The 20448-nt window shown below is 40.0% G+C and overlaps 1 protein-coding gene across 1 annotated transcript in view; it reads left to right on the top strand.

Moving 5' to 3' along the window:
• Nucleotides 1–20448, top strand: part of SEPTIN14 (septin 14) — a 34126-nt gene that overhangs the window by 9882 nt on the left and 3796 nt on the right. The window contains exons 2-5 of the mRNA XM_064375323.1: nt 114–275; nt 3170–3266; nt 8041–8209; nt 9623–9755. Coding sequence (XP_064231393.1) covers nt 114–275; nt 3170–3266; nt 8041–8209; nt 9623–9755 — 561 coding nt within the window. The remainder of the gene's footprint in view (nt 1–113; nt 276–3169; nt 3267–8040; nt 8210–9622; nt 9756–20448) is intronic.

Here is a 20448-nt window from a genome sequence, read left to right as displayed (position 1 = left end):
ATTATCTAGTTACACAATTTGTTGTCAGAGATTGTGAGGGCTTTACTGGAAAAACTACAGGATGAACCATGAGTCCTCGATGCCGAGGATTTGTCTGTCTTCTTTCTTAACAGGTGAACATCATACCACTGATTGCCAAAGCAGACACAGTTTCTAAAAATGATTTACAGACGTTTAAGAGGAAGATAATGAGTGAATTGATTAGCAATGGGATCCACATATATCAGTTCCCAACAGATGATGAAACTACTACTCAAGCGAACTCCTCAATTAACGTAAGCTTCAGTAACAGTATCTCACAAAGAGGCTAGAAATGAGTTTTTATCCAGAATCCAGTGTGAGAAAATTTTTATTCTTTTGATTTTGAAAAACTTTTGCCGAAAATTGATTCTTTGCAAACAGATTTATTTAGATTTAATTCATACACTATGTTACTCAAGGATTTTGGCCTATAATTTTCTTTTTTTTTTTTTTTGAGACGGAGTTTCGCTCTTGTTACCCAGGCTGGAGTGCAATGGCGCGATCTCGGCTCACTGCAACCTCCGCCTCCTGGGTTCAGGCAATTCTCCTGCCTCAGCCTCCTGACTAGCTGGGATTACAGGCACGTGCCACCATGCCCAGCTAATTTTTGTATTTTTAGTAGAGATGGGGGTTTCACCATGTTGACCAGGATGGTCTCGATCTCTTGACCTCGTGATCCACCCACCTCGGCCTCCTAAAGTGCTGGGATTACAGGCGTGAGCCACAGCGCCCGGCAGGCCTCATAAAATGACTCTGAAGGTGTTACTTCTTTTTTCTATTTTTTCAAAGAATTTGAGGATATTTTATATTCAATTTTATTTGAAAGTTTGATAGAATTTACCCATGAAGTAATCTGGTCTAGGCTACATTTTGCAGTTTTAAAAATTACTTATTTAGGTTCTCTGTTATTGGTCTCGTTAAGCTCTCTATTCTTCATTCAGTATTGGGAGGTTGTATGTCTCTAATAATTTCCCCATTCCTTCTAAGTTGTCAAATTGGTTCCTGCATAAATGCTCATAATAGTCCCTCATAATTCTGTTTATTTCTGTAAGACCAGTTGTAATGTCATCTCTTTCATTTCTTATATTATTAACATATTCTCTCTTTTTGTTGTTAGTCTAGATAAGGGCTTTGATTTTGATGTTTTTTTTCCAAATCAACTCTTAGCTTCATTTATTAATTTTTTTTTTTTGAGACATAGTCTTACTCTGTTGCCCACGCTGGAGTGCAGAGGGACAATCTCCACTCACTGCAACCTCTATCTCCCAGGTTCAAGAGATTCTCCTGTCTCAGTCTCTGAAGTAGGTGGGATTATAGCAGCGTGCCACCACACCATGCTAATTTTTGTATTTTTAATAGAGACGGGGTAGCATCATGTTGGCCAGGCTGGTCTGGAACTCCTGACCTCAAGAGATCCACCTGCCTCAGCCTCCAAAAGTGCTGGGATTACAGGCATGAGCCACAGGGCCTGGCTGATTAGAATGTTTTTTATTCTCTATTTTATTTATTTATGCTCTTATCTTTGTTATTTTTTCCTCCTGGTAATTATTGCTTTAGGTTTTTTTTTTTTCTTTTTTCTTTCTTTCTTTTTTTTTTTAGGTGTAAAGTTAGGTTGTTGATTTGAGATTTTTTTTTTTTTTTGAGATGGAATCTCCCTCTGCTGCCCAGGCTGGAGTGCAGTGGTGTGATCTCTGCTCACTGCAACCTCCGCCTCCCAAGTTCAAGCAATCCTCCTGCCTCAGCCTCCCGAGTAGCTGGGACTACAGGCATGCGCCACTACACCCAGCTAACTTTAAAAATATTTTTAGTAGAGATAGGGTTTCTCAATTTTAGCCAGGCTGGTCTTGAACTCCTGACTTCAAACAATCTGCCCACCTCGGCCTCCCAAAGTGCTGGGATTACAGGCATGAGCCACTGTGCCTGGCATAGATCTTTTTTTAAAAAAGATGTAGGTGTTTACTAGTATAAACTTCCTCAGTTTTTTATTTTAGATTCAGAGGGTGTATGTGCATATTTGTCAAATATACATATTGCATAATGGTGAGATTTAGCTTCTAGTGTACAATATTGTTATTAATACATTAATACATTTTATATTGTGTATCCATTAATTATTATAACAGTTATAGTCATTTTCAATATTTTTGTTGTTTAACTTTTATACCAGAGTTAAAAGTTATTTGCATGTTATTTCTTGAACATTCAGGGTAAAGGTGGTTCAGAGTACAGATAGTGTGAGAAAAATGATGTCTATTAAAAATCTTTTTTCTTGGCCGGGCGCAGTGGCTCATACCTGTAATCCCAGCACTTTGGGAGGCTGAGGCAGGTGGATCACGAAGTCAAGAGATCGAGACCACCCTGGCCAACATGGTGAAACCCCATATGTACTAAAAATATGAAAATTAGCCAGATGTGGTGGTGTGCACCTGCAATCCCAGCTACTTGGGAGGCTGAGGCAGGAGAATCGCTTGAACCCTGGAGGAGGAGTTTGCAGTGAGCAGAGAACGCACCATTGCACTCCAGCCTGGACGACAAGAGTGGAAACTGCGTCTCAAAAAAATAAAAAATCTTTTTGTGTGTGTTTGCTTCCTGCAGCAGGAAACCTTGGTTTAGGCTCTGCTCGGTAGACACTTTCTGGTTGTGTGCACAGCCTGAGATTAATGCTTACAGAAACCAATTAGGGCATGTTTACTCTCAAGTCTTAAAATGAGATGGAGGGTGGATCCCTGTCTAATTATTATTACAATATCATCATCTCTGTCTTTTTTTCTGAGATGAAGTCTTACTCTGACACCCAGGCTGGAGTGCAATGGCACCATCTTGGCTCACTGCAACCTCCACCTTCTGGGTTCCAGCAATTCTCCTGCCTCAGTCTCCTGAGTTGCTGGGATTACAGGTGCCTGTCACCATACCTGGCTAATTTTGTATTTTTAGTAGAGATGGGGTTTCACCATGTTGGTCAGGCTGGTCTCAAACCCCTAACCTCATGATCTGCCCACCTTGGTCTCCAAAAGTGCTGGAATTACAGGCATGAGCCACCATGCCTGGCCCTCTCTGTCATTTTTATACCAGGAGTGAGCATAGTGGAGTAAGCTATGGCCTATTACTCTCACTTCTGTTATTAATTTATAGCATTCTTGTTTTCTAGGGACTATTGCCCTTTGCTGTGGTTGGCAGTACGGATGAAGTGAAAGTTGGAAAAAGGATGGTCAGAGGCCGTCACTATCCTTGGGGAGTTTTGCAAGGTAAATATGAAAGAGGGCAGGCTTTGCAATGATTAAGTTAAATATGTGTATCATTCATAGTCTCAAAATAATATTTTCACGAGCTAATATTGGTAACTCTTGCTAATCTGTAAGTTAATAGTTACTAATGAGGAACAAAAACTGTTTATTTAAACTAATCACTTACTAATGACTGTGATTCATTGTCATAGAAGTTTGCTGAATGCTGCTTTAAGCCAAAATCTACAGAGGCTGTGTTGACCCCTGTGTTGACTCTGTGTTGACCCCAGTGCACCACGTGCATATTTTCTGTCTCTGTGCAAACCATAACATTCAGAATGCTGGAAAGCACTTTAAACAAAATGAAGCAAATATACTAGTGTTTACACATGTTACATAAACTCATTACTACCTAATATATAAGCCATTTTAAACTGGTCACTAGAAAAAAGAATGATAAACTTCTTAGAACAAGACATGATAAAGACAGGAGAGAGCCATACAAAATATTTTTCATTAATTAATCTTAATTTACAAATAAAATTGTATGTACTTATCATGTACAGCATGATGTTTTGAAATACATACACATTATGGAATGACTAAATTGATATAATTAACATATGTGTTATCTCAATTATTTTTGTGATGAAAACTTAACATCTTAGCAATTTTCAAGAATATAAAATATTGTCATTAACATAGTCACCATGTTGTACAATAGATCTCTTTAACTTGTTCTTATCTAACTAAAATTTTGTATCCTTTGACCAACATCTCTCCTACCATACCCTCTACCTAACTCACGTAACCACCATTCTCTTCTGTTTCTACAAGCTTAACTTTTTTTTCTTTTTTTGAGATGGAGTCCTGCTCTGCCACCAGGCTGGAGTGTAGTGGTGCAATCTCCACTCACTGCAAATTTCCGCCTCCTGGGTTTAAGTGATTCTCCTGCCTCAGCCTCCCGAGTAGCTGGGACTACAGGCGCACACACCCATAGGCTAATTTTTTGTATTTTTAGTAGAAATGGGGTTTCATCGTGTTGGCCAGGATAGTCTCAATTTCCTGACCTCGTGATCCACCTGCCTCAGCCTCCCAAAGTGTTGGGATTACAGTTGTGAGCCACCGCGCCCGGCCAAGTTTAACTTTTGAAGACTTGATATGTTAATGAGATCATTTACTATTTGTCTTTCTGTGCTTATTTACTTAGTGTAAACTCCTCCAGTTCCATTCAGGCTGTTGCAAATGATAGGATTTCCTCATTTTTAAGGATGAAAAATAGTATTCCATTGCATATATATGCCACAACTTTTTTCTTCATGCGTCCATTCATGGACACTTAGATTGCTTCCATATCTTGGCTCTTGTGAATAATGGTGCTGTAGGCATCTCTCCGACACACTGACTTCATTTCTGGGAGGGAGATACCCAGTAGTAAGATTGCTGGATCATATGCTAGTTTTATTTTTAATTTTTTGAAGAAACTCCATACTGTTTTCATAATGCCTGTACTAATTTACATTCCCATCAACAGTGTACAAGGGTTCCTTTTTTTCATGTCCTCACCAGCACTTGCTTGTCTTGATAATAGGCATTTTAGCATGGGTGAAGTAACAGCTTATTGTGTTTTTAATTTTTTTTTTTTTGAGATGGAGTTTAGCTTTTGTTGCTCAGGCTGGAGTGCAATGGTATGATGTCGGTTCACTGCAACCTCCACTTCCACGTTCAAGCGATTCTCCTGCCTCAGCCTCCTGAGTAGCTGGGATTGTAGGCGTGCACCACCATGCCCGGCTAACTTTCTTGTATTTTTATTAGAGACAGAGTTTTGCTATGTTGGTCAGGCTAGTCTCGAACTCCTGGCCTCAGGTGATCTGCCCACCTTGGCCTCCCAAAATGCTAGGATTACAGGCGTGACCCACCACGCTTGGCCTGTGTTTTTTAATTTTTAATTTTCATGGATACATAGTAGGTGTGTATATTTATATGGAACATGAGATATTTTCATACTGGCACTCAGTGTGTAGTAATCACATCAGGGTAAATAGAGAATCCATCAGCTCAAGTATTTATCCTTTCTTTGTGTCACAAACAATCCACTTACACTGCTTTAGTTATTCTAAAATGTATAATAAATTATTGTTGCCTGTAGTCACTCTTTTGTGTGCTGTCAAATACTGGATCTTATTTATTCTATGTGACTATATATTTGTACCCATCAACCATCCACACTTCTCCCCGCCGATCATTTCCTAGCTTCTGGTAATCAGCATTCCACTCTCTATCCCCATGGGTTCAATTGTTTTAATTTTTAGCTCCACAAATGAGTAAGAACATGGGAAGTTTGTCTTTCTGTGTCTTGCTTATTTCACTTAACATAATGTCCTTTGTTCCATCCATGTTGTTGCAAATGACAGATCTCTTTTTTTATGGCTGAATAGTACTCCCTGTGTATATGTACCACATTTACTTTGTCCATTCATCTGATGATGATGGATGCTCAGGTTGCTTCCAACTCTTGGCTACTGTGAATAGTGCTGTAACAAACATGGGTGTGGAGCTATCTCTTTGATACACCTACTAGTGGGATTGCTGGATCATATAGTAGTTCTATTTTTAGTTTTTTGAGGAGACTCCATACTGTTTTCCATAGTGACTGTGCTGACTGACATTCCTACCAACAGTGTACAAGGATCCCTTCTTCTCTACATCCTCACCAGTATTTGTTATTGCCTGTCTTTTCAATAAAAGCTTTTCTAACTGGGGTGAGATGATATCTTATTGTAGTTTTTATTTGCCTTTCTCTGGTAATCAGTAATGTTAAGCACCTTTTTCTTTTCTTTTTTTTTGAGACAGAGTCTCACTCTGTTGCCAGGTGCCAGGCTGTAGTGTAGTTGCACCATCTCGGCTCACCGCAACCTTCGCCTCCTGGGTTCAGGCAACTCTCCTGCCTCAGCCTCCTGAGTAGCTGGGATTACAGGCACGCGCCACCATGCCCAGCTAATTTTTTGTATTTTTAGTAGAGACGGGGTTTCACCATGTTGACCAAGATGGTCTCGATCTCTTGACCTCGTGATCCACCCACCTCGGCCTCCCAAAGTGCTGGGATTACAGGCGTGAGCCACCGCGCCCGGCCTTGAGTGAACTTCTTATACACATTCTGGTTATTAATCTCCTGTCAGATAGTTTGCAAATGTTTTCTCATTGTGTGGGTTGTCTCTTCGCTTTGCTGATTGTTTACTTTGTTGTGTAGCAGCTTTTTAACTGGATATGATCCCATTTGTCTATTTTTGCTTTGGTTGCCTGTGCTTGTGGGGTATTACTCAACAAATGTCGTAAAGAGTTTCCCCAATGTTTTCTGTAGTAGTTTCATAGTTTGAGGTCGTACATTCAAATCTTTAATCTATTTTGAGTTGAGTTTGTGGTGAGAGACAAAAGTCTAGTTTCTTTCTTCTGCATGTGGATATCCAGTTTCCCAGCACCATTTACGGAAGAGCTTATCCTTTCTCCAAAAGAAATGGTCAGACTACTTTTCACGGTGGCTGAAGTAACTTATATTCCCACCAGCAGTGTATATACGTTCCCAAGAGAAAAGAGAATTCTTAAACACCACTGGGGGGAATTTAAGTTGGTACAGCCATTTTGGGAAATAATATAAAGGTTCCTCAAAAACTAAAAATAGTATTATCGTGTGATCCAGCAATACCACTTCTGGGTATGTACCCTGGTGGAATGAAATTGATCTGTCAAAAGACATCTGCACTCACAGTTTTATTTCAGTCTTTAAAATATATTAAGACTTACTTTGTGGCCTAACATATAATCTATCCTGAAGAATGTCTTGTGTTTATTTGAGAAAGATGTATATTACATTGCTGTTGGATGAAATATCCCACATATGTCCATTAGGTCTATTTGCTCTAAAGTGTAGTTTAAATTGACATTTTCTTACTGATTTTCTGTCTGGATAATCTGTCCGTTTCTGACAGTGGGGTATGTAATTCCCTTGCTATTACTGTATGACAGTCTGTCTCCCCCTCAGGTCTACTATTATTTGCCTTATATATTCAGAAGCTCTGATATTGGGTCCATATATAATATTTACAATTTTTTTTTAAATGAACGGATCTCTTCATCGTGATATGATGACCTTCTTTATATCGTTTTACAGTTTTTGACTAAAAGTCCATCTTCTGTGATAGGAGCATAGCTGTCTGTGCTCTTTTAGTTTCTAACTGCGTGGAATATCGTTCCATGTCTTCACTTTCAGTCTCTATGTATCATTAAAACAGCTTTGTGAATTTACTGATTGATTTTGAATATTGACTAATGCTGTCTCTAAATATCATATATAAATGGAATTTTATAACTAAAGTATTTGCCATTGCAAGGCATTTTTGCTAGCAGAATTTACTTTGATAAAATTATTTACACTAGTGATGTTATATTATATATTCTGTTAGCACTCCAAAACACCCAGAGGGTAGTTTGTAACATACTAACACGATTGTTAATGAAAACCTATAGCGTATATGCATATAACATATTATTTCACTATTTTCTGCTTACTCTTCAGGTAGTAAGTTTAAAGCAAATTTGCTAACCTATAATCTCTGCCTATAGTTGGTATGTATAATAGAACCATATTACACAGTTAAAGGAGTTATAGCTATTAATCAAATTGATCAATTGTGTGTTATTTTAAATGTGTTTTTTATTCATGTATTCATTCCTGAACGCTTACTGATTGTCAGGGATTGATAATGCGTGGAGTTGATTCTTTATTTTTTATTACTAGTGGAAAATGAAAATCACTGTGACTTCATTAAGCTCCGAGATATGCTTCTTTGTACCAATATGGAAAACCTAAAAGAAAAAACCCACACTCAGCACTATGAATGTTATAGGTACCAAAAACTGCAAGAAATGGGCTTTACAGATGTGGGCCCAGACAACCAGCCGGTTAGGTGAGTAAAAATATTGCTAGTTCTGGCAAGTACTGGAGCCCCCCTCACCCCAAAAAAGAAAAAAAATATATTGCCAGCCCAACCAAATGGATAATTTAGGAGTTCCCTAAACACAGTTACAATAATTTGAGTAAGAGAATAATTCTTCTTCCATCCTGAACCATCTTGAATGCTAGGTGTTTTTATCGTCTTTTGATGAAGACAGAGATAGTGGGAACAACACGCTGCAGGGTCTCATTTTCATCCTGAAATACGTGTGTTCAGTATGTGCATATGCTGAAATGTGCGTCCAAGAAGAAACCATCACTGCGTTTTATTTTTTGTATTTATATGAAAGAATGGAAAAAGAAAAAGATGAAAAAATGTTAGCAAAGTTTGACAAAAGATATTAAGAAGGGTTTCATGGGGATACAAGCTGAAAAACAGTACTGCAGTGTCCTGGAAGTTAAATGAGAAAAGTCTGAGAGCATGTGTATTTCTCTATCTTGAAGAATAGAGCCTGGCACAGTGGCTCCCACGTGTAATCCCAGCATTTTGGGAGGTAGGCAGATCACCTGAGGTCAGCAGTTTAAGACCAGCCTGGCCAACATGGCAAAACCCCGTCCCTACTAAAAATACAAAAATAATTAGCCAGGCATGGTGGTGGGGACCTGTAATCCCAGCTACTCAGGAGGCCGAGGCAGGAGAATCGCTTGAACCTGGGCGGTGGAGGTTGCAGTGAGCCAAGATTGTGCCACTGCACTCCAGCCTGGGTGACAAAGCTAGACCCCGTCTCAAAAGAACAAAACAAAAAAGAAAGAAAGAAAGAAAGAAAAAGGACTTGTGTCACTACTATATACACTATGTCACTACAGTGTTTATAATCCAGTTATATCATTAATTGTTCTCTGCAGACCCAAAATTTAACTATCGTAAATGAATGATAATGATATTTTTAAAGACTCTTTATTTTAGATGATTTTGAAAATCGTCTCTCATCTGAATTTTGACAATGTTTCCCTGAATTTTATTGTCAAAAGATACGAAGAAATATATGATATGCTGGAAAATGTGGGGATAAGAGTTCACTCACATAAGTGTTGGAAAATTCTTTACATATACTCTCTATATAGTCTGATCTTAAATACCGTGCCTCAATTTTTACATCTTATGATACAGAAATTTCCATTTTGTGTTGCTAAACATGAGATCCCGTTGGCAAATTTCCTTATATAAGATGTAACATACAATATATATTTGTACATGTTTATACTAGCATTTATTTTATTTTTATTTTTTGGGATGGTGTCTTGCTCTGTCTCCCAGGCTGGAGTGCAGTGGCGCAACTTTGGCTCACTGAAACCTCCATCTCCCGGGTTCAATCGATTCTCCTACTTCATTTTAATATAAAACTAAGAAAACGTTTCTCTTTAGTTTTCAAGAAATCTTACAAGCCAAAAGACAAGAGTTCTATGATCAATGTCGGAGGGAAGAAGAAGAGTTGAAACAGAAATTTATGCAGCGAGTCAAGGAGAAAGAAGCAACATTTAAAGAAGCTGAAAAAGAGGTCAGTACTCACAGTTGATAGAATTTGTATTAATTTGTAGGTGTCCTATTAATTTGGGGGTCTTACTCTCAAGAGTTTAGTTGATGTTTTTGGAGGATACTTGCTAGTTTTCAAAAAGTAGCTTTTTACATCTAGATTTGAATATAGCCTTTACAAAATTACAGTCTGCAGTTTTTTTTTCTAGAGCAGTTGGAAAATTTTCCCTTTAAATAACCCTTAAGTTAATTTCATAAAAATGTATTTATTTTATAAAATAAATTTTTATGCATAAAAGTTTAATTTGTGACAAACCCAAGCTATTTACATCTGAGAAGAGTCTCATACTATCTAATGCTATTAATGCACTAGAAAATTGTCTTCACTTTTATAAATAAGCAAATGTTCACTAATGCTTGCCTTAATTAATGAGAAAATTTTAAGTTGGTAAATTATGTATTTATTTATTTTATTCCATGCCATTTCTAATAAAATGGAAAAGAAGGCTATTAATATAATTTTAATTATTTGCCACAGATATGTTTTTGGTGAAAACATACTTTTGAAACCATAATTTCTTTCTCTCAAGTGTAGGTGTCTTTAGTTGAAGAATATTTAGTTTTATTAGATAAATTGGAACATAAACTTGCTTTTTCATAAAAACAAAATGGTAATTAGGTGCTATAGGCCAGATGTCTCACTCAGAGACAGTTGAATTATAAGTAATAAAAATTCTGGCTGAGCTCGGTGACTCAAGGCTATAATCCCAGCACTTTGAGAGGCTGAGGAGGGTGGATCACCTAAGGTCAGGAGTTCAAGACTAGCCTGGCCACCATGGTGAAACCTGTCTCAACAGAAAATAGAAAAATTAGCAGGGCATCGTGGTGCACACCTGTGATCCCAGCTACTCAGGAGGCAGAGGTTGTAGTGAGCTGAGATCATGCAACTGCACTCCAGCCTGGGTGACAGTGAGATCCATCTCAAAAAAAAAAAGCAAAAAAAATTTTCTTTAGCTTTGGTATAAATGGAAAGTTTGGATGTATACAAGGGTATGTCATGGCATCCAAGAACAAGAGGCATAGCTGGGTCTCATGAAGACTTTAACCAAGACTAGGAAGTGGCCAGAAACCAGAGCAGCCATTTACATTTTCTTTCTCCCGCACCCCCCTTCCCTTAGTTATGAACCTTATTCTTGTACGTCTGCTTCCTTTTTTCTTTCTGGAGATTAGTTTCTTTTCCATTATCTCAGCTATGTGTTCTCTTAGTGTTGATTACATATCTTCATTATTGTCAACTAATGCTGCAGTGAACATGAGAGTGTAGATATCTCTTTGACAATTTGATTTTATTTCCTTTGAATATGTAACTATTAGTGGGGTTGCTGAACCATATGGTTATTCTATTTTCAATTGTTTATGAATTCCCAGATTTTTAAAAATAATATCTGTCCTAATTTACATTTTTATCAACATTTTATAAAATCATTCTTGTAAACACTTATCTTTCTTTTTTTTGGTAATAGCCATTGAGGTACTATCTAATTGTGGCTGTAATTGGCATTTCTCTGATGATTAATGATGTTGAGTATTTTTTTATACCCTATTTGCCTTTTATATCTTCTTTTAAAGATGTTCAGGTTCGGCCAGGCACAGTGACTCACTCCTGTAATCCCAGCAATTTGGGAGGCTGAGGTGGGTGGATCGTTTGAGGTCAGGAGTTCGAGACCAGCCTGACCGACATGGTGAAACCCCATCTCTATTAAAAATACAAAAATGTAGCTGGATGTGGTGGTGCCTGCCTGTAGTCCCAGTTAATCTGGAGGCTGAGGCAGGAGAATCGCTTGTACCTGGGAGGTGGACTCCATCTTAAAAAAAAAAGTTTAAGTTCTTTGCCAATTTTCGGAATGAGGTTGTGTTCACACTGTTGAAATATCTGAGTTCTTATATATTTTGGGCATTAACCCCTTAGATGTATGGTTCACAAATATTTTCTCACATTTCATAATTTGTTTCTTTACTCTGTTGATTTTTTTCTTTGGACGTACAGGAGCTTTTTAGTTTGATAAAATTTTATTTGTCCATGTTTGCCCATGTTGTCTGCACTTTGGAGTTTGTATTCAAAAAATCATTCCTCAGACCCAAGTAAAGAAACTTATCCCTACCTTTTTTTTTTTTTTTTTGAGACAAAGTCTTACCCTGTCGCCCAGGCTGGAGTGAAATGACTCCATCTTGACTCACTGCAACCACCACCTCCCGGGTTCAAACGATTCTCCTGTCTCAGCCTCCCAAGTAGTTGAGATCACAAGCGCCCGCCACCATGCCCAGCTAATTTTTGTACTTTTAGTAGAGACAGGTTTCACCATGTTGGCCAGGCTGGTCTCGAACTCCTGACCTCGTGATCCACCTGCCTCTGCCTCCCAAAGTGCTGGGATTACAGGCGTGAGCCTCTGCACCCAGCCCAAAACCCAGGTCTTAGAGTCTCATTTGAAAATATTCACTCTTGCTGGCACAGTGCCTCACTCTCATAATCCCAGAACTTTGGGAGGCCAAGGCAAGCGGATCACTTGAGGCCAGGAGTTTGAGACCAGCCTGGCCAACATGGTGAAATCCTGTCTCTACTGAAAATACAAAAATTAGCTGGGCATGGTGGTGAGCACCTGTAATCCCAGCTACTCAGGAGGCTGAGACAGGAGAACTGCTTGAACCCAATAGGCAGATGTTGCAATGAGCCAAGATCATATCACTGTGCTCTCACCTGGGCAACAGAGCAAGACTGTCTCAAACAAAAAAAAAGAAAGAAAAAGAAAAAGAAAAAGACCTGGGTTTGAATTGTAGTTTTGTCACTTGCTAGTTCTGTGGGCAGATACATAATCTCTTTGGGTCTCAATTTTCCTCTTCTGGATATGGTACTGGGATACAGTATCAACTTCAAAGGGATAGCAATGACATACAATAGTTGTTGTGATTCCCCTCATATGATCATGCCACATTTACACACCTGTTAGAATAGAAAGAATTATCTAAAGTAGGCCAGGCATGATGGCTCACGCCTGTAATTCCAACACTTTGGAAGGCCAAGGCAGGTCGATCACTTAAGGTCAGGAGGTCAAAAGCAGCCTAGCAACATGGCGAAACCCCGTCCCTACTAAAAATATAAAAATTAGCTGGGCATGATGATGTGGACTCATAATTTCAGCTACTCAGGAGGCTGAGGCAGGAGAATCACTTGAACATGGGAAGCAGAGGTTGCAGTGAGCCAAGATTGTGCCATTAGATGGGAGTCCAGAGCAAGACTCCATCTAAAAAACAAACACAAAACAAAACAAAATAAAACAAACAAAGGAATTATTTAAAGTAGCTAGACTCCATTATTCTATTCTAAGTTTTTTCCTTTGGTGTCAATATTTGCATTTCTTAACTGATACTGCTGCATAAAATGAGAAGATGGATTGGTTTGTGAAGGTGACATTTCCCATGTCAGTCACCAAATGATTTCCTTTAGATCAGCAATCAGGTTCTAAGCCTGGGCATGGTGGTTCACACTTGCAATCCCAACATTTTGGGCAGCCAAGATGGGAGGATTCCTTGAAGCCAGACTGGGCAACATAGCAAGACCCCATCTCTACAAACAATAAAAATGAAAAAATTAGTCAAGTGTGATGGCAAACACCTATAGTTTGCCAGATATTTGGGAGGCTGAGGTGGGAGAATCGATTGAGTGCAGCAATGTGAGGCTACAGTGAGCTATGATTACACCACTGCACTCCAGCCTGGGTGATGGAATGAGGTCTGACTCAAAAAAAGAAAAAAATTATTTCCCTAGGAAATTTATCATTTTAAAGCCACCTTTGCTTACTTTACCAAGGCAGTACTTGATCAGATGCTTTTTAAAAATTAATAGACAATTTTAGTCCGGGGGCAGTGGCTCACACTTGTAATCCCAGCACTTTGGGAGGTTGAGGCAGATGAATCACCTAAGGTCAGGAGTTCGAGACCAGCTTGGCCAACATGGTGAAACCCTGTCTCAACTAAAAATACAAAAATTAGCCAGGCGTGGTGGCAGGTGCCTGTAATCCCAGCTACTCAGGAGGCTGAGGCAGGAGAATCACTTAAACCCGGGAGGCAGTGGTTGCAGTGAGCCAAGATGGTGCCACTCCACTCCAGCCTGGGTGACAGGATGAGACTGTCTCAAAATAATATAAAATAAAAATTAAAATTAAAATTAATAGGCAAATTTTAGAGCAGTTTTAGATTTACAGAAAAATTGAACAGAGTTCTCATATACAGAGTTCTCATGTAACCCTGCCCTGGATGTAGTTTCCTTATTATTAACACTGTATATTAGTGTGGCACATTTGCTATAGTTATGTAGATTTCCTTAGTTTTTACCCAATGTCTTCTTTTTCCCACTCCAGTATTCCAGCCAGGAGATGACATAACATTTAGTTGCCATGTCTCCTTGGGCTTCCCTTGGTTTTCATAGTTTCTCAGACATTCCTTGGTTTTGATGTTTTTGGTTATTATTATCTCCTTTTGAGACGGAGTCTTGCTCTGCCACCCAGGCTGGAGTACAGTGGCACAATCTTTGCTCAATGCAACCTTCACCTCCTGGGTTTAAGTGATTCTCCTGCCTCGGCCTCCTGAGTAGCTGGGACTACAGGCACCCGCCACCACACCCTGCTAATCTTTGTATTTTTCTAGAAATGGGGTTTCACCATTTTGGCCAGGCTGATCTCAAACACCTGACCTCAGGTGATCTGTCCCCCTCAGCCTCCCAAAGTGCTGGGATTACAGGCATGAGCCACCGCGCCTGGCCAGTTTTGATGGTCTTCACAGTGTTGACAAGTTCTCATCAGGCTTATTGTAGGCCACCCCTCTATTAGGATTTGTCCGATGCTTTCCTCATGACTAGACTGGGGTCCTGTCTGTTCGGGAGGAAGTGCAGAGGTAAAGTGCCATGTTTAGGGCATCATATCAAGGGCACATACTACCAATGCGAGTTATCAGTGTCGATGTTCTCCTGGCTCAGCTGGCTGGTTGTCAGGTTCCCTCACTGTGGCTACTCCTCCCACTCCTTGTCATATTCTTTGGGCAGAAGTCAGCAGGCACAGCTTACACTTGAGGAGTGAGGAGTCATGCTCCCCTCCTTTGCAGTACAGTAGTTACCTAATTTTTTCAGAATTCTTCTGCATGGGAGATTGATCAACTGCAACTGCGTTAGGATGCAAACCTACCGTCACCGTCCGCCAAGTCATAACAATCTCTTTGGTGGCGGCCGTGGCCCTGTGTTTTCCAGATTAGAACCATAATGTGGTCTAGGGAGACCTCTTGTGGTAAAATAAGGGCATAACCAGCCGGCTACACTCTAATTTTATGCCCCTAACCCTCCTTCAGTGCAGTGGTTCTCAATCAGGGTCAATTTTGCCTGCTAGCCCCAGGGAACATCTGACAATATGTGGAGACATTTTTGGTTGCTGCGACTTTCGTAAAGCGATTTTATTGGCATATACCAAGTAGAGACCAGAGATGCTTCTAAACATACAGTGCTTAAGACACAAACAAAACATTATCTGAGCCAAAACATCAATAGTGCTGAGGGTTAGAAACTCTGTGCTTAACAGCTTCATAAAAGTTACAGATAATGCTCAAAGGGATACATTGTAATGAGAAGGAGGAAAAGAACTTATTTTCTGAAAAAAGGATGCATTCTTTTAAAAAAATGTACAGCTGGAAGGGTAGCAGAATATGTCACACCAAAAAATGCCATTCTGGCATATTCTTTTGAGCTGAAGACAATGGAGAAGAAGGAAATACAAAGAAGACTCTCTGCCCTCCCCATGTTTGTCTAAAAGCAGGTCATGAATTTGTAAAGGTGGCCCCTCTCCTGAGACAAAGTTTGTGTTGCCCAGGCTGAAGTGCAGTGGAACCATCATAGCCCACTGCAGTCTTGACCTCCCAGGCTCAAGCGATCCTGCCGCCTCAGCCTCCTGAGTAGCTGGGACTACAGGCTTGTGCCACCAAGCTGGGCTAATTTTTCTATTTCTTGTAGAAACAGGGTCTCCCTGTGTTGCCCAGGCTGGCCTCAAACTCCTGGACCCAAGTGATCTGCCTGCTTTGGCCTCCCAAAGTGCTGTGATTACAGGCGTGAGGAGCTCTGCCTGGCCAATTTATTTTTGAGTCAGGGCCTCACTCTGTGGATGAAGGTGCAGTGCAGTAGCATGATAATAGTTCATAGCAGCCTCGAACTTCCAGGCTAAGGAATCCTCTGCTCTCCTCAGCTTACCAAGTTGCTAGGGCAACAGACACTTGCCATCATACATGGCTAATTTTTATTTTATTTCTATTTATTTATTTGAAGACAGAGTTTCACACTTTTTCTTTTCTTTTGAGGTGGAATTTCAGTCTTGTTGCCCAGGCTGGAGAGCAATGGCATGATCTCGGCTCACTGCAATTTCTGCCTCCTGGGTTCAAGTGATTCTTCTGCCTTAGCCTCTTAGTATCTGGGATTACAGGCATGTGCCACCACATCCAGCTAATTTTGTATTTTTAGTAGAGATGGAGTTTCTCCATGTTGATCAGTCTTGTTTTGAACTCCCAATATCAGGTGATCCGCCCACCTCAGCCTCCCAAAGTGCTGGGATTACAGTAGTGAGCCACCCCACTCAGTCCATTGTTTTAGCCCATAATGCTCTTAATTTTGAGAGGGAGGAAAAAAACACCTCCCAGTCCTATTACAACTACAATCTGCAACTATTTTCACTTGTATCTCAGATCCTACACGTGCATATTTCTATGTCATTGGAATTAATGAATATAACCACTTGCATTCTGCTTTTCTCACTGAATCGAATATTTGAAATATTTTTTGTTTCTAGTGTCTCTGTCTTATATATATATGTGTATGTGTATGTATATATTTATTTTCTTTTTTTTTTTTTTGGTGAAGTTTTGCTCTTGTTGCCCAGGCTGGAGTGCAGTAGTGCGATCTCAGCTCACTGCGACCTCTGCCCACGAGGTTCAAGTGATTCCTCTGCCTTAGCCTCCCAAGTAGCTGAGATTACAGCCGTGTGCCACCATGCCAGGCTAATGTTTTCGTATTTTTAGTAGAGACAGGGTTTTGCCATGTTGGCCAGACTGGTCTTGAACTTGTGACCTCTGGCAATTCGCCTGCTTGGCCTCCTAAAGTGCTGGGATTACAGGTGTGAGCCACTGAACTGGCCTGTTGGCTTATTTTTCTTTTTTGTTTGTTTTGTTTGTTTTTAGACAGAGTCTTGCTCTGTTGCCCCGGCTGGAGTGCAGTGGTGCAATCTTGGCTCACTGCAACCTCTGCCTTCCGGGTTCAAGAAATTCTCTTGCCTCAGCCTCCTGAGTTGCTGGGATTACAGGTACGCGCCACCACACCCTGCTAATTTTTGTATTTTTAGTGGAGACGGGGTTTCACCATGTTGGTCAGGCTGGTCTCTAACTTCTGACCTCAGGTGATTCACCCACCTCCGCCTCCCAAAGTGCTGGGATCACAGGTGTGAGCCACCACGCCCAGCCGGCTTATCCTTTTTCACAGTAGTCTCATGGTCATTTGCATTTCCTTGGCATCCATGATAATGTGTACTCTTCTATTTCTGATTTTATTTGTTTGAGTTTTATCTCTTTTTTCCTTAGTTTTTCTAAGAGTTGTTCATTTATCTTTAAAAATTAACTGACTTATTTCATTGATTTTTTTCTATTGTTTTTCTAGTCTATATTTTATTTATTTCTGCTATGATTTTTGTGATTTTATTGATTTTACTGACTGCACTGTTTGGTTTTTTCTCTTTCCTTGAGGGGTGAAATTACATTATTTGATCTATTTTTTTTAAATATAGGCATTTATTGCAATAAGCTTCACTCTTAAACTGCTTTTGCTGTATTCCATAACTATTGATATGTTTTTATCTTCATTTGTGTCAAGATATGTATATTTTTACATTTTAATTTTTAATTTTTGTGAGTACATAGTAGGTATACATATTTATGGGATACATTAGATATTTTGATACAGGCATACAATGTTTAATAGCCACATCAGGGTAAATGGGTTATGTATCACCTCAAACATTTGTTCTTTGTGTTACAAGAAATCTAATTATACTCAGTTATTTTAAAAAGTACATTATTATTATTGAATATCGTCACCCTGTTATGCTATCGAATACTGGGTCTTATTCTAACTATATTTTTGTGTCTGTTATCTATCTTCACTCCCCCCACCCCTACTACCCTTCCCAGCCTCTGGTAATCATCATTCGATTCTCTAGCTACATGAGTTCAATTACTTGGCTGTTTTTTTTTTTCTTTTTTCTTTTTTTGAGATGAAGTCACTCTGTCACCCAGTCTGGAGTGTGGCAGTGGGATCTCAGCTCACTGTAACCTCTGCCTGCTGGGTTCAAGCGATTCTTCTGCCTCAGCCTCCCAAGTAGTTGGAATTACAGGTGTGCACCACCACACCCAACTAATTTTTGTATTTTTAGTAGAGACAGAGTTTTACCATGTTGGTCAGGCTGGTCTCAAACTCCTGATCTCAGGTGATCCACCTGCCTCAGGCTCCTGAAGTGCTGGGATTACAGGTGTGAGCTACTGTGCCCGGCTGAGTTTAATTTTTAGCTCCCACAGGTAAGTGAGAACATGTGAAGTTTATCATTCTGTGCCTGGCTTATTTCATTTAACATAAGGTCCTCCACTTCCAACCATGTCGTTGCACGTGACAGGGTCTCATTCTTTTTTATGTCTGAATAGTAGTCCACTGTGTATATGCGACATATTTTTTCAGCCACTCATCTGTTGGTGGACAGTTTGGTTGCTTCCAAGTTTTGGTTATTGTGATAGTGCTTCAATAATAAAATAACTTTCTGTTATTGATTTCTAATATACCATGGCGATAAAAAGATACATAATATGATTTCAAATGTTAAAATTTGTTAAGACTCATTTTGTGGCCCAGGATATGATCTATGTTGGAGAATGTCCCTGTGCTCTAGAGAAGAGTGTATTCTTCGCTGTTGGGTGAAATAATCTATATGCCTATTGGGTCTATGTGGTTGATAGTTATTCACATCTACTGTTTCCCTGCTTACTATTTGGATGGACTGTTCTTACACTGCTGTAAGTTCCTCCTTTCAGTTCTGGTAATTTGCTTTACGTATTAGGTGTTCCAGTGTTGTCATATATTTGATGATTGTTATAACCTCTTCATTATAGAGTGATGACAAAATTTGACCAAACCCTAATTGTCTGCAATAAGTGTACCTGCCCTGTCCTCTTTTGCCTGTAATTTGCATGGAATATCTTTTTCTTTTTGAGATGGAGTCTCACTCTGTCACCCAGGCTGGAGTACAGTGGTGTGATCTTGGCTCACTGCAACCTGTGCCTCCTGGACTCAAGAGATTCTTCTGCTTCGGCCTCCCCAGTAGCTGGGACTGCAGGTGCCCACCACCACGCCTGGCTAATTTTTTTTCCTATTTTTGTTAGAGATGGGGTTTCACTGTGTTGGCTAGACTGGTCTTTTTTTTTTTTTTTTAATGGAGTTTTGCTCTTGTTGCCGAGGCTGGACTGCAATGGCGCGATCTCAGCTCACTGCAACCTCTGCCTCCCAGGTTCAAGCAATCCTCCCATCTCAGTCTCCTCAGTAGCTGGGATTACAGGCGCATGCCATCACACTCAGCTAATTTTTGTATTTTTAGTAGAGACGGGGTTTCATCATATTGGCCAGGCTGGTCTCGAACTCCTAAGGTGATCCACCTGCCTTGGCCTCCCAAAGTGCTGGGATTACAGGTGTGAGCCACCATGTCTGGTCATCCTTTTCTATTCTTTCACTTTTAGTCTAAGTGTGTCCTTAAAGCAAAAGTAGGTCTCTTGTCAGACACATATTATTGAGAATTGTTTCTTTATTCATTCTGCTACTGTCTTTTGACTAGTGGGTCTAATCTATTTACTTTTAAAGGCACTTTTATAGGTAAGGACTTACTATTATCATTTTATTGTTTTCTGACTGTTTTGTAGTTCCTTTTTTCCTCTCTTTCTGTCTTCCTTTGTGATTTGCTGGTATTTTTTGTAGTGATATGCTTTTTTTTTTTTTTTTTGACATGGAGTTTTACTCTTGTTGCCCAGGCTGGAGTGAAATGGCAAAATCTCAGCCCACTGCAACCTCCACCTCTCTGGTTCAAGCAATTCTCCTGTCTCCGCCTCCCAAATAGCTGGGATTACAGGCAGGCGCCACCATGCCCGGCTACTTTTAATTCTTTTGAGACAGAGTCTTGCTCTGTTGCCCCGGCTGGAGTGCGGTGGTGAAATCTCAGCTCACTGCAACCTCCACCTCTGGGGTTCAAGTGATTTTCCTGCCTCAGCCTCATGAGTAACCGGGATTATGGGCACTCACCACCACTTCCACCTAATTTTGGTATTTTTAGTAAAGACAGAGTTTTACCACGTTGGCCAGGCTGGTCTCAAACTTCTGACCTTAGGTGATCCAGAAACCTTGGCTTCCCAAAGTACTGGGATTACAGTCGTGAGCCACCAGGCCTGGCCTCTAATTTTTTATCTTTTGTGTATCAATTACAAAAGTATGGAATTTTGGAATTGTGGACACCATTATATAAAAATTGCTGGAGGTAATTGTTTCGGACTGAGTTTCTGCACTAGGCCCCAGCAGATTGGGCCCGGAGGAGGCCAAACCAGCATGAAGT

The sequence above is a fragment of the Aotus nancymaae genome, unplaced genomic scaffold, assembly GCF_030222135.1.
Source record: "Aotus nancymaae isolate 86718 unplaced genomic scaffold, 86718_ANA_hifiasm-v0.15.2.pri h1tg000012l, whole genome shotgun sequence".
NCBI classification, from domain to species: domain Eukaryota; kingdom Metazoa; phylum Chordata; class Mammalia; order Primates; family Aotidae; genus Aotus; species Aotus nancymaae.
Note: the sequence above shows the minus strand (reverse complement) of the source record. Positions and strands in the feature narration are given on the sequence as shown.